The following is a 14,171-nucleotide window of genomic DNA, read 5'->3' as shown; positions in this document are numbered from 1 at the left end:
TAATCTTTAACATGAGGTAACATTTTAAAAATTGTAAAATACAACTTGACCCCAGTCTCCGCAAATATATGCATTATTATTAAATTTATTACTGCTAAATTTTGACATGGACGTGTCTGCTGTGTGGAACTCACCCAGTACACGATTTCCTAGGAAGGGGCGGTCATTAATCGCACATAAAAAAAATAAAAATGGTGGCGTTAAAGGAACTTTAAATTAACTAAAAATGAACACACTAACTTTGACACCACTAATTAAAATATGAAGTGGTACCGTCACCTCACAACATTTTATAGGTCATGTCATGTTCATCTCCAAATTATCAGAATCAGAATCTGAACAAAAGGGATTATCCACAATTAACCGCAAACTGTAAAGCTACACAGCCACTGACACTGCAGTGCCTCACTTATTTATGAAGCGCAAAAATTGACAACAGACATGAATGTAATGCGAGCAAAGTAACAAACAAGCGCCCGGGGGGCCCACAGAAGCAGCATTGGGAGCTTGATCAGCACTTCAAATAGCTCAGCCTCATTTGAGAGGCGCATTAAATATTCCCTATAGGCCCCGGTGTTACTTTATCAGCAGATAGCACAATTGTGGGTAATTGTTAACGTTGGTGTCAAACATTGGAGAGATCAGACGATTCCGAGCTGATCGCATTTCTAGCACAAAAGAAAATTCTCATGATAAACTTAACTCATTCGCTGCGATTAACGGCTATAGACGTCAAAATTTCATTTTTACTATTTATATTAGTTTTTTAAAAAAAAACACTTTTGTTAACAAGAGTATGAAAACCTAAAAATTGTTGGGGTACATTTAGAACAGATATAAAATTTGTCATTAATAGTGAGTTAACTATTGAAGTCATGCGATTAATTACGATTCAAAAAAATTATAATATATATATATATATTTTTTTTCTTTAAAAAAGAAAAGATTATTAAAAATGTTAAAAATAAATAATTAAAATGACTTTTTTTTAAACGAAGAAAAGATTATTAAAAATTAGGGGCGCCAGGCGATTCATTTTTTTCTCGTAATTAATCGCATTACTTCACTAGTTAACTCACGATTAATCACAAATTTTATATCTGTTCTAAATGTACAATATTTTTTTCTAGGTGGAAAAAGTGGAAAAAATGTTAAACTAATAGAAATAGTTCAAATTAATTTTTGATGTCTATAGCCGTCAATGGCAGTGAATGAGTTAAAAAGGAAGTGATAATTATCCAGATACTCTGACTTCCTCCCACACAAAAAAAAGCATAAAAAAGCAGACATCTCATGTCCTGTAATTGTAACCTTAATGAAGAGAAGTGCAATAGAAAATGGATGGCTCTTAAACTGAGAAACTTCAAGTGACACAGGCAACACAAGTGCATTTGAGTCTGACATTGCCGCCCTCCCTCCCCACCTCCCAACTAGTTTAAACCGGCTTCCATTGTGATGCAGGTTTTAGTCGAGAAAGAAAAAAAAAGAGAAAAAGTTGTGACTGGACAGCCTGTCACTACAAATCTGTTCCTTCTGTCCATATCGCTCTGTCTCTACCCATCTGTCATTCTCACCCTGCATTCATCCTCACTACTCGCTCATGTGCTGCACTGCTTACACTCTTACCTTATCCACTAAACCCCAGATGCACACTTTTAATGATATTCATCTGTATGAAGAAACTGATCGTGCAATGATTTCTCACAGTAATTATCAACAACTTAGGAAACTGAAAAATTGGGCAATATGCAACACTATTTCTATAAATAGCCGCAACTGTTTACATTTTCGAATGTTCATTTCAACAACATTCCTAGGAAATCGCGTTGTTGCATCATTGGTAAGCAATTTTTAAGGGCAGACCGTTGATCTACTACTCATGTGGTCTTTGGGGGGCTACCTGCTGCCCACCGGCACCATGTTGGTGACAAACTTTGTATTGTTTATGTCATTTCACCATTATATACAGTACATCTCCCCCACCCCCTAAAATATTTTTTAAGTGAAGCTCAGTAAATTCAGTAGGTATGCACATCATTCTAGAGCTTCAACAAAGAGCAAAAATCTTGCAGTGTCACTTTACTCACTCCAAAAAGTAGCCTTTACAATGCTGCCACCTAGCAGGCCATATTAGTAAATTCAAAAAACCCTTGCAAATACTGTAGTGTAAATTGCAGTCCATTCCACTGCGCCTATTTTAATTTATTTTAAGTTTACAAAGAGTTTACAAAAGTGACGGTTGTTCTAATGAATGAATGAACCTGGCCTCTTTTAAGCGTTTGTAGTACGTAATGACGTCACGTCAAATTATAGACAGTCTACGTACAAAACCCAGATATTTCTACTCAAAATTACTTTACAATTAACTTGAATGAAAATGTCAAATATTCAAAATACAATTATCCTTCTAGTAGTAACAAAGACGTTGTTGCTGTCAACAATATTAATTCGGGATTGCTAAACTTAGTTTGCAAATGTTGAATAACCCCCCCCCCCCCCCCCCAAAAAAAAAAGAAAATCCGGATACTATAGTCAATTTTACCTTTTAAATGATGAATCCGCTTGCCACATCTACGCCCAAAGACATTCGTGATACCCATAGTGTGATCGTTTCCACTTCACTGCCAGTGCATTTAACACTGGACTTGCACTGACGGTAATCGAATGTAAACAGCTCTTTTAACGCAGCCAGGCGTGATGACGTCATTGCCCAACGTCAGACGCTTTCCCACGGTTAACAGACATCTTCTCAGTCTGCACCTGTTAGAGTCACTTCCTTATCCAAACACATTTACACATTTGTCCATAACTGCAATGATGTCCTATTTTTACGGCGTCATATGAATGAAATTATTTCGACAGATAAATGTATTGTTCAAAATCTACCGCGTAGATTAAAAAGTCGCCGTTTTACTAGCACTTAGCTTCATGAAATGCATTCAACTTGGTTGTTTACTTGCCTGCTGTTGCAGAACTGTCTCCACCTCACTAGAGGGCAGTAGCGCTCCATAGACTGCTTCAACCTTAGGCACATTGCAATCGAGTTGATTTAGCAACACAAAATATGCATTAATCGATAATGGAGCCTAATGTGATTATGTTACCCGTTTCCTGATTAAAAAATGGAACACAATAAATAATAATAATAATAATCATCATCATTATTATTTTTTTGTTTTGTTTTGTTTTTTTGTTTGTCTCCTCCCCTCTTGTTACAGATTATAGTCTACTCGACACCTTGTTTGAAGAAATGAGAGGAGCATGCCTGAATTCTCCACTGATCAATGAACAGTCTGATGACGTGCATGGTGTCACTCGCGGTGACTGCGAGCTGAAGTTTGAATGTAAACAAACAACTGCAGTAGTGTAGCAGCCGTTTGTTAGTTTGTCAGTGAGCAATACGCCAAAGGAATGGTTCAAGTTCCCTGTCTCATTTAGTCTTCTCTCACTTCACTTTAACGCATTTCAGCGATGGCGCTCGTTCCTCTCACTGTAAATATATTCAAAACGGTTTACCACTACTCAAAACAAACAATGAAATGATATCATTAAAATCAATGTCATTTTTCGTCCTCAACCTGCTTGAAAGGAGTTCGCTGATGTACAGTATACTGTATAGTATTTGCATCTAGCATTTTATGGGGAAACGTAAGTACAAAATGTAATTGTGAAAACTATTGTGTATTTTTTGTGTGTGAGTTTTACTGTAGGGATAAGATAACGCTGTAAAGGACTGCTGAGTGGTGCATTGCAGCTTTGACTGAACTAACTTGGAGTGGCTGTTGAAGGGACCCTTACTCAGCAGAAATGCAGCAACATGGTGCACAGTGAGAGCGGTACCGGGGACAGCAACAATAAATAAAGGCCACTCAACATTTATCACACTGAATTAATAGATGCCTTGCTTTTCTTTTGAGAATATAAAGACCGCATGACTGATTACAATGACACTGCTAAGACAATTGCGGGGCTGTCTTAACTTGCATGACTTTGCAGCTATGATTAGTCAAGAGGTGTGATGTCTAATCAAGACTTAAAAAAAAATAGACACCTCCCTTTTTTCATTAGTACAAATAAAAATGTGTAGTGACTGTAATTCCTGCTATGGTTAACACAATGACATTAAATTGAATGATTTTATCTACCAAATGTTTATTGCAGTAGTAGTAATGTAGTCTATTAATAGTGTTGATGCCGCGCTCCAATTAGTCACTACATGCCTAATCCACTTAAGAACAAAAAATGCCCCCCTCAAATACAGAACTCCCTTTTCCTGTCCGAAAACATAACTTAAGTAAGTAACTGTAATTGTCTCTGTTCTCTTTTGTGGACACGAGGGCATAAAAATGTGGCCTGCTAAAACCATTTGCACATAGTTGCTAAACAAAACAGCAGCAAATAAACTGTCTCTCTGATGAATTAAAGTGTGGAGTCTCACTACAAGTTGTAGACAAGCTCCCTGCTCAGTAAACTCAGATTATGTGAATATTGAGACAGCATCTTAACTTCAGTTCATTATTGTTCACGCACAGACATTTGAATTACTGTTGCTAACCAAAACAACAGCATCTACTGATGAAATGTAATTCCATAAAGGAAATAGATAATTAGGCTACAAATGGCCTGTGGGCTAGTTCAGTGTCAAGAAGTGGTGGGGTATACTGCGTATTTTGGTATCGATCCGACACCAAGTAAATACAGGGTCAGTATCACAGATACTGATACCAATACCGATACTTTTCTATAATTAAAGTAGATGCATAATCAATTTTCTTAATCTCAATTAATAAAAAAAAAATCATGATATTTTCATTATTATTATTATTATTATTATTATTCACTCATTCACTGCCATTGACGGCTATAGACGTCAAAAATTCATTTGAACTATTTCTATTTAACATGTTTTCCACTTTTGTTAACAAGAGTATGAAACCCTAGGGAAAAAAATCTGTAAATTTAGAACAGATATAAAAATGTTTGATTATTTGTGAGTTAACTATTGAAGTCATGCAGTCAATTACAATCAAAAATTTTAATCTCCTGATACGATTTAAAAAAAGGAAAGAAAAGAATGGATTATTAAAAATTAGGGGCGTCAGGCGATTACATTTTTTAATCGTAATTAATCGCATGACTTCACTAGTAACTAACTAACTCATGGTTAATCACAATTTTTATATCTGTTCTAAATGTACAATTTTTTTTTTTTTTAGGTTTTCATACTCTTGTTAACAAAAGTGAAAAAAAAGTTCAACTAATGGAAATAGTTCAAATGAATTTTTGACGTCTATATCCGTCAATGGCAGTGAATGAGTTAAATAGTTAAAAGCTAAGACACAATTAAGTCAAAGTTTATTGGTAAACAGAAAAATTGGATTTTTTTCCCCATTTGTTGCCAATATCTAATTTTTTTCTTCTTCCTGAAATAAATAAAGAGCACAAAAGGTATTCTTTACAGGGGTCTCAAATTCCCAACCCAGGGGCCAATATTTTGCAGCCCGTTACTTCACAGCCCTGAAATATTTTTTTGTAGAATTGTTGTAGTTTTATTATTATATTTTTTTTTTAAATACTTGAACTCCTTTTTCTTTGGAATACTTTATGCGACCCAGACACACCCACATACTGTTATGTTTTGAGTTGGCTGGCCTGCGCTCAGTATGTGTGTTTGTTGCAGCTGCTGACCACTGGGGGAAGCCATGGCCATCCATACACACCTGTTTTGTGTTGATTAACCCTGCCTATTTATGGGCAGCTGAGAGAGAGTAAACCAGTTTGACGGACTAATCCTCTTGCTGATCACCTTTGCCCAACTAGTCTCGACCTCCCGGTTACTGTTAGACATTATTAACATTTTAATTCTTTATTTCATATATTAACCATGTTGAAATGTTTTATAGATGTGTAAAGTAAGTGAAATAGTGTTGAACTCAGTATAATTTGACCTTAACCTAAGCTGGTACACCTTATTTGGTCTAAAATTCCTTCTCAGTGTGCGAAAACACATTCTGTTCGTGAGAACAGAATCTGCCTCGAACACACACACACACAAACACACACACACACACACACACACACACACACACACACACTCTGTTTGCGCCATCACTCACGGCCACTCTAAATCTGATTCAACTTGTTTGTGAAATATTGTTTTGAGAAAAAGTACCCGGAGAGTATATTTTGTCTGGAGATCGGCACAGCTGCAAATCTGTTGTATAACGTGTTTTAAAAGGTGTTTCACTTTCCAAGCTCGATACTATAAGAAGCCCTCTCTCCCAAGGGAGGGGGCACACGGACACTCTGAAATTCCACCTCATACGTGATGTTCAGTATTCCTGTGACGGGAGAATTCTCTGTTTAATAAATCATCCTTGCAAGGTGTTTTTTCTTACAAGAAGTCTGTCTTCAAATTTTTGGAACACGCAAAAGAGGACAAATTAATAGCCTCTTTCATTACCTGTTCCTCGCCCTCGCCTTTGATTCCTGTCTCGGCTTGATCTTGTACTTGTTTGATTTTTTTTTTTGTAAGTATTCCTGTTTCGGTAGTTTTTATTCTTGCCTTGTTTGCAAGCTCCTTTTGTGAAGTACTTCGGCAAATTGTTAGCGTGCGATTTTGTTTGTTTGTTAGTCCTTGCAAGTGAACTATTGTATGTTTGTGTGTCGCAATAAATTTTGTTAAACTTGATTTGCTTGTCCGTGTTTTTGGGACCCTCACATTTGAACATAACACATACATAGAGTATGTGGGTGTGTCTGGGCCGCATAAAGTATTCTCCAGCAGCCTCCACATAAGTTGAGTATGGGACTCCTGGTTTAGAAACTACTACGTAAAAATGAAATTTTTCATTCATAACTCTTTGTTTCTGTTTTTTTTTTTTAAATAAGTTGCAAAAATATAATAAATTAACTCATTCACTGCCATTGACGCCTATAGACGTCAAAAATTAATTTAAATTATGTCTATTAGTTAAAATTTTTTTCCACTTTTGTTAAAAAGAGTATGAAAACCTAGATTTTTTTTAAATTGTATATTTAGAACATATATAAAATTGTTAGGATTAGGGTTAGTTAGTTAGCTAGTGAAGTCATGCGACAAATTTTAATCACCTCATGCCCCTAATTTTTAATAATCTTTTTTTTTATATATATATTTTTTTAAAGAAGAAAAGATTATTAAAAATTAGGGGTGTCAGGTGATTAATTTTTTTAATTGTAATTAATCGCATGACTTAAAAAAATGTTGGGGTACATTTAGAACAGATATAAAATTTGTGATTAATAGTGAGTTAACTATTGAAGTCATGCGATTAATTACGTTTCAAAAAAATTATAATATATATATTATAATTTTTTTGAATCTGTGATTAATAGTGAGTTAACTATTGAAGTCATGCGATTAATTACGATATATATATATATATATCGTAATTAATCGCATGACTTCACAAGTTAACTCACGATTAATAACCAATTTTATATCTGTTCTAAATGTGCAATAATTTTTTTCTCTATGTTTTCATACTCTTGTTAACAAAAGTGGGAAAAAATGGTAAACTAATAGAAAATAGTTCAAATGAATTTTTGACGTCTATAGCCATCAATGGCAGTGAATGAGTTAAGCAATCCCCAAAGCTAAAAACGAAGCCACCCTGTGGAGTGCAAAGTTTTTTTTTTGCTTGTTTGCAAGTCACAAGAGGGGAATGGGGGGTGTGGGGGTGACAATTGTGGTGAGTCTGACAGAACCGCAGCAGTGCAGACAAGACTGAAACTGAAACTACTGTATCGCTCATCGCGCTAGAATTGATCCGATATCGATAGTAAGTCACTGACTTGGTATCAATTTGATGGATATTTGGATCGATCCGCCAACCGCTACAATCTTCTCTCTGTCCTCAGTTGCTTAAATATTGCATATGCTGTCTTGCCTCTCCGTGCCCAATGAGCTGACACACTTACTATAAATATGAACCATAAGCACATTGTCATGCAGCTTTCTTTCTGCTTGCTTGGTGGTTAAATCAACACACACGCATGCACGCACACACGCACACAAAGAAAAAGGTGTTATTAATCTCATCTGGCTTGTGGGAAGCACATCAGTCAGGAGCTTTCCCATTTCCCATCAAGTGTGCCACATAACAGCCATTAAATGAGACTGAAAGAAGCACACGGTTCCATTATTATTGAAACCTTCTTTCTTTTCTCAGGGCTGACTTGGATATTGCATTACTATTTTTACTCCCTTTTTTTCCCCCAGACTTATGTTTTATTCAGCACAAGAAGGCCCGCACGCAGCCAAGCGGGGAAGATAGATGTCTATTTTTTAAAATGCAAGACTTAACACAGACTGGATTGTCAGTTTATGTGAGTGTTTGGGGGTTAACCATTCTTGCCATCTATGACCACCACTATTTCTGCGTTGAACACTTCACACATCTTGGCTAACGGAATTTAGCTTTCCTCTCTCACAATTTTTTTTAAAGCAAATTATGGAATTTTTTTTCCCGAAAATTTAAAACTTTTCTTAGGTTCTTGATAACATCTCTATAGCATGCATGATGCTCATCAGTGCCTAACACTGATAGCTCATGCTAATGTAAGCTTCCAACAAAACTCAATGCAGTTTTGCTTACCTTGTGCAAAGCCCTCACAAAGGCACCGATTTATATTCATGACTCCACTTAACACAAATATCCACCACATTTTTGTTAGATTAGGCGTCTTAATGATTAGATAGACGACTTGAGCTAGGCCGCTGTCGCTGTTACCTGTCCTGACTTGGCATCTATCTGCACTCTGGCGTACTAATCCAGTTGAAACCATTTAAGACCAGTGGGTGGGCGGCCAAGACAGTATTAGAGTAGACACCATTTTGAATAGATTAGACCTTCTTCCGCATTCAGCAGAAAAGGATCCACAGCTGTGTACTCGACCTTTCTGACAACCAGTAAATAGTTCAAATGAGAATATGTAGTCTCCTGGTTTTTAATATTAGTATAGCGAGCATTCAAGATAAAAGAACCGGTGAAAGTTCCCATTGGAACTTTCCACCTTTGTCCAAAGTTTAGTCGAACAGTACCAATTATCAGAAGAGAACACCGCTAATGCTAGTTTGTGCTAATCCTGCAGCTCTGCTTACACTTTGGCTGTGACATCATAGTGTGTCGGCCTTCACTTGAATGTGGCTCTCTCACTCTGGATCATCGCTGGTCATTGGTTGACCTACTCATGTGGGGGGGGGGAGTGGTTAGTATGCTAATTAGCAGCAATATTGCTTAACAGTGGGGCGAAAGAGCTCACAAATGGCAGAAAACAAAATGTACTTATTTAATTTGACACTCCAGAGAGTGTCCCTATTTATTTACAAACAATAAAAAGTAATTTTTTACAACATAAACCCTAACTGCGTTTTCATTTCTCCCCACTACTAGATTGTACGTGCAAACCCGTCCAAATCATCTGTCTTGATTGAAAGGCTTAGAGTGTGTGCCCAGCTGGCTCTGCTGCAGAAAATGTGTCCCATCCCACCATGCATCTGGAGAATATTGATTGGACTCTTTGGGGCAGCTTGCCGCACACAGAACAAAAGGTACACTTTTAGAATCTTGCGGCTGCAGATCAGAGTCCGGTTTGATTTGCAATTTAGTAAATACATATATTCAGTATGCAGTATATGTACTACTTATACATGTATACACCAGGCCACCACACATTTGCAGAGATTATGTTGAGGGATTTGCGATATTACCATATGCAATGCGGCGGATGTGAAGTAATTGGTATGCTTGATGGGGTAGTGCATATAAAATAATGTAAAATTTTTGCATGATTTCTCACGTGTTTGTACGGACCACTGTTGTTTTGAACGGTGTGAAAATTAAAAAGGGAGAAAAAATTTACTCCAAAATGCAATTGCCCGGTTTAAAAGTATGTTTCAAAATAAAAAACAAATAACATAAGTCGTGCTGAAACGTTATAAAAGTGGGCCTTGCTATTAGACTGGCATAGAGTAGTTACCGGTATATTAGGGGACATTTCCGTATTTACGTACTAGTTTAGAATTCTCTCCACTGAATGCACTGAAAACATCAGTTTTTCAAGTTTTTTTCCACATCTAAGTATCAGAACACAAGACTGGCAGTTGTTCTGTATTACAATAATAAAATAGCTCCAATGTCTACGCTCAATCTCAGATTTGGGTTTTGCATGTTGTGAGTTTGAGATGTAACCAACAAGAAACCAAAGAACAGGTTTCCAAACAACAAGGGACATTTGAAAAAACTTACAGAGGACAGGCTGCTTTATAATTGCCTAGATGCCACAATATAGTACCAAAGCACTACGTTTCTATTCAACACAGTCCTCACCAGTCTCATCGAAGCTCTTCCCTCAATTTGCTGGCACCAAAATGGCTACAAGTTGACGCCAGAGCACTACCTTTCTATTAGATTGGATTTGAGCTCCATCTTGGAATTTCAAAAAGAACACTTAAACAGCAAAGAGGTGAGTATTTCAGCCACTACCAACTCAGTGTCCTAGTGGTAGATTGTCCGCCCTGAGACAGGGAGGTTGTGGGTTCAGTCCCTGCCCAGGTCATATCAAAAACTATAAAAATGGGACCCATTGCCACCCTGCTTGACACTCTGCATTAAGGGTTGGAATTAGGAGTTTAGATCACCAAATGATTCCCAAACGCGGCTCCTGCTGCTGCTCACCACTCCCTCAAGAGATGGGTCAAATGCAGAGAATGATTTTTGCCCCACTTAGGTGGGTGTGACAATCAGTGGTACTTCAAACGTTCTTTTCTTTGATCCTTCCTCGGGTCTCCTGACGGCCTCACGGCTCTGGCTGGGTTCTGAAGTGTTTTAGGTGAACTAATGAATACACACTCACACGCACGCACACACGCACATGCACATACACATACTCACCCACATACAAAATAAAAATTAATTAAAAAAATATATTAAAAAAAAAAAAAGAGAGAGGGAGCAATGATGATGACATGTCAAATCGGTAAAATTACCGAATGAACAATACTGAGCTCTCCAGAGAAAGAAAAAAAAAGGTGAATTTGTAGATTTCAAATTGCAAATAGGAAACACTATATGTGTAGCCAACTTCAAAACCAGAAAGCTGTACATGTAAACATTTACAAAATTGTAAACTAAATCCAATGTTACCCTGCAAGTCCTGCCGACACGGCAACAGAATTGCTCATACTCTAATCCTGCTTATGTATGCAAGGCTACTTGTTACTCCTTTGGAAACTACGATGTCCCATACAACAAAGAAAGGAAAGGGAGGTTGACATGAACTGGAAATCGCACAAAATCGGACATACATTCTAAAGACAGTTGGGTCAAAAGTAACCCAATTATGGATCAAAAATGGACCAATCCACTTTATGGGTCAATTTGACCCAACTTTTTGGGTTGTTTTATACAAAATGAACCAAGTAAAGGATCTGACCAATATTTATGAATTGTTTTATGCTGAAAGACCTATTTCTTGACTCAAAATAGAGGATCGGTAGTTGGGTTATTTTTGACCCAACAGTTTTTAGAGTGTACTATAGGATTAGGAAATGCTTCCAAAACCATCACTAACTTTCTCTATATTTTTCGGCTGAACCACATTTACAACTCTGGATGAAATATAAAGCATATATTGTATAGATTGGCCCTAAAATTGAAAATTAAATACAGTACAGTACAATTTTAGCTAGCAAAGAAGTGCATCGACGACGAGACTTTGGTAAATCTCCACACTTTACATGCTGCTGTTTTGGTTTGCAAAAGAGTTCCAGTTAACTATTACATGGTCATATGTGATCAAACGTATCCATGAGCTGAGATAATTACACTAACTACTAAGTTTTTCTTTCTGATGGAGGAAAATGAGTTGTCCATTTGAGGTCGGTATTTAGTCTCTTTTAGATCATCCATCCGTCAGGCACACCAATTCCTCCAAAAACATTGGTCGATTCAAATACTTCTCTGCTCTGTATTACATATCAAATACTTGTGTTGCCCTAATGTGAAATCAAGACTAATATCAATTCTATGTAGATGTATGTTTTGATGCTACTGATGAAAGCACCAATACAACTAAAATACGAAGACCTCCGCCAAGGCTGATTTCATTTCGGATCAGCGCTAAATTGTGATCCACATATGCCAGAATTCTGTTTTTATTTTGCCAACCTCTTTTACATCTTGGTTGGCTAATGAGTAAAGTGTTGTTTTTCCATCTGAAAAATCCTCACACAAAAGCTCATCCAAAAGCCACAACCTTGCCCACAATCCTTTTGGTTTCCTTGGCGATAAGCAAGCTAAATTCTGCTCTACTTCTTCAGGTGGAAGTGAGTCAACAGTGCTGTTGTACACGTCGCCCCCGTAGCGTCCGCACGCTCGACGAGTTTGTTGTAGAGTAGAGAGAGATAACAAATGCACAATGTTACCCACATCAAGCTGCTCTCAATAGGACACAGCATTGGCAGGCCATTAATGCTTATCTAAAAGAAAATTTGTATTCATGTGCTCAAACACAGATGGGAACTTTTTTTTGATTTTTATTATTATTATTTTTTTTTTACATAATACATACACACAATTGCTCATAATGTGCACACAATAATAGTAACAATGCGTTGGACCTCAAGTGTCTGTTTATACTGGCTATCTATCTATCTATCTATCTATCTATCTATCTATCTATCTATCTATCTATCTATCTATCTATCTATCTATCTATCTATCTATCTATCTATCTATCTATCTATCTATCTATCTATCTATCTATCTATCTATCTATCTATCATGAATGGGTGTGACTCGAGACTGGCCTGCTTTGCATTTATATTGAACACCAGAGGCAGCATTGTGACATACTGTTTGACATCATCCTGGTCTTCACATGACAGCACAATATGGATGTGGCATGTACAACAACAACAACACAGCTCTTAGTATAACCCATTGCACTCTCTCCACCCAAAAAGTCATGTCACCATAGCAACGGGATGCGAGCTTGTGAAAGGTGATGGAGACGTATAAATAATAGGAGTGCATTGCGGGATGCTTGGTTAATTTGGTCTTTTTTTTTGTTTGTTTGTCCACCAGCAGCACAGCATGGGGCTACTCCAGGACACGTTGACGCCTCTTCCTCTTACGTAATCTCACTGGTAGTAATTACCAAGCATTAAAAACGCTGCTATTCACTTTAACATTTGCTATATGAGTCCACAAAGTTGCATAATAACATCCCAGTGTCATTCGCCGCGGAGAATAAACATAGCCCAAAATGTGGGAGTATCAAATCAGTGACTACGGTTTGTTCAGCATGACGACATAATAAAAAAAAATGATGATCCTACCTGTCCGCAGGTTGAAGGAGAAACGGGCTTCGACCAGATAGGGGGTGTCGCTCCTGGAGCGCAGTCTGCGGATCAGTCGACGGTCAGTGCTGTCCGGAGTGGTCGCCATCAACCCGGGCCAGGGTCCACCGGGGACTGCTGGCCGACTGGGGTGCGCTCAACCACCACAGCGGCGGCCACGCCGGGAGGAAGATATCGTTGAAGAAGAGGAAGAGGAGGAGGAGGAGAGAGAGAGAGAGAGAGAGTGAGAGAGAGAGAGAGAGAGAGAGAGAGAGAGAGAGAGCGCAAGAGAGAATTCATTCACATTGTGCAGCAACATACAGACCAGTCAAATGTTGTTTTTCAGAGCTGTAAGCTAAATCAACAAAACTACAAAAATGCAATAAAAATAATTTTGCTTGCACGCATTTAAATGTGCATCATAGAGTATCTTAGAAAAGTTCACTTATTTATTTATACAGTAGTCTAATTAAAAATGGATGCTCATACCACAGAAAAAGATAATTAATAAATACATGTTTTTGTTTATTATTATTAATCAAGACAATTTATAGAGTGTGATTAATTCAGCCAGGAAGAGAAGGGTTGGTTAGAAACATTTAGGGAAACAACCATTTTCAAACAAAAGGGGAAAAAAATCACAACATATCAGAGACTAATTTAGATCTTATTATTGATTTTACTATAGAGAAAATATTAACTTTTTACTGCTGGAAATGGCTAACTAGTTAATGCATCTAGTGCACTAGTAAGGTATCCCTTCATGGGGGTGAAGAAGTGATATTAA

General features: G+C 37.3%; 1 protein-coding gene across 2 annotated transcripts in view; it reads right to left on the bottom strand.

Moving 5' to 3' along the window:
- Positions 1 to 13,596, bottom strand: part of LOC144043041 (phosphatase and actin regulator 1-like) — a 61,646-nt gene extending 48,050 nt beyond the window's left edge. The window contains exon 1 of one of the 2 annotated variants that reach the window (XM_077556247.1): positions 13,385 to 13,596. In XM_077556247.1, coding sequence (XP_077412373.1) covers positions 13,385 to 13,493 — 109 coding nt within the window. In that variant the 5' untranslated portion in view covers positions 13,494 to 13,596. Of the gene's footprint in view, positions 1 to 2,542; positions 2,688 to 13,384 lie in introns of those variants that run through there. The other variant, XM_077556248.1, reaches the window with a different exon arrangement.
- Positions 13,597 to 14,171: the final 575 nt, after the last annotated feature.

Source organism: Vanacampus margaritifer, chromosome 2 (assembly GCF_051991255.1).
Source record: "Vanacampus margaritifer isolate UIUO_Vmar chromosome 2, RoL_Vmar_1.0, whole genome shotgun sequence".
Taxonomy (NCBI): Eukaryota; Metazoa; Chordata; class Actinopteri; order Syngnathiformes; family Syngnathidae; genus Vanacampus; species Vanacampus margaritifer.
This window is presented reverse-complemented; position numbering and strand designations above follow the sequence as displayed.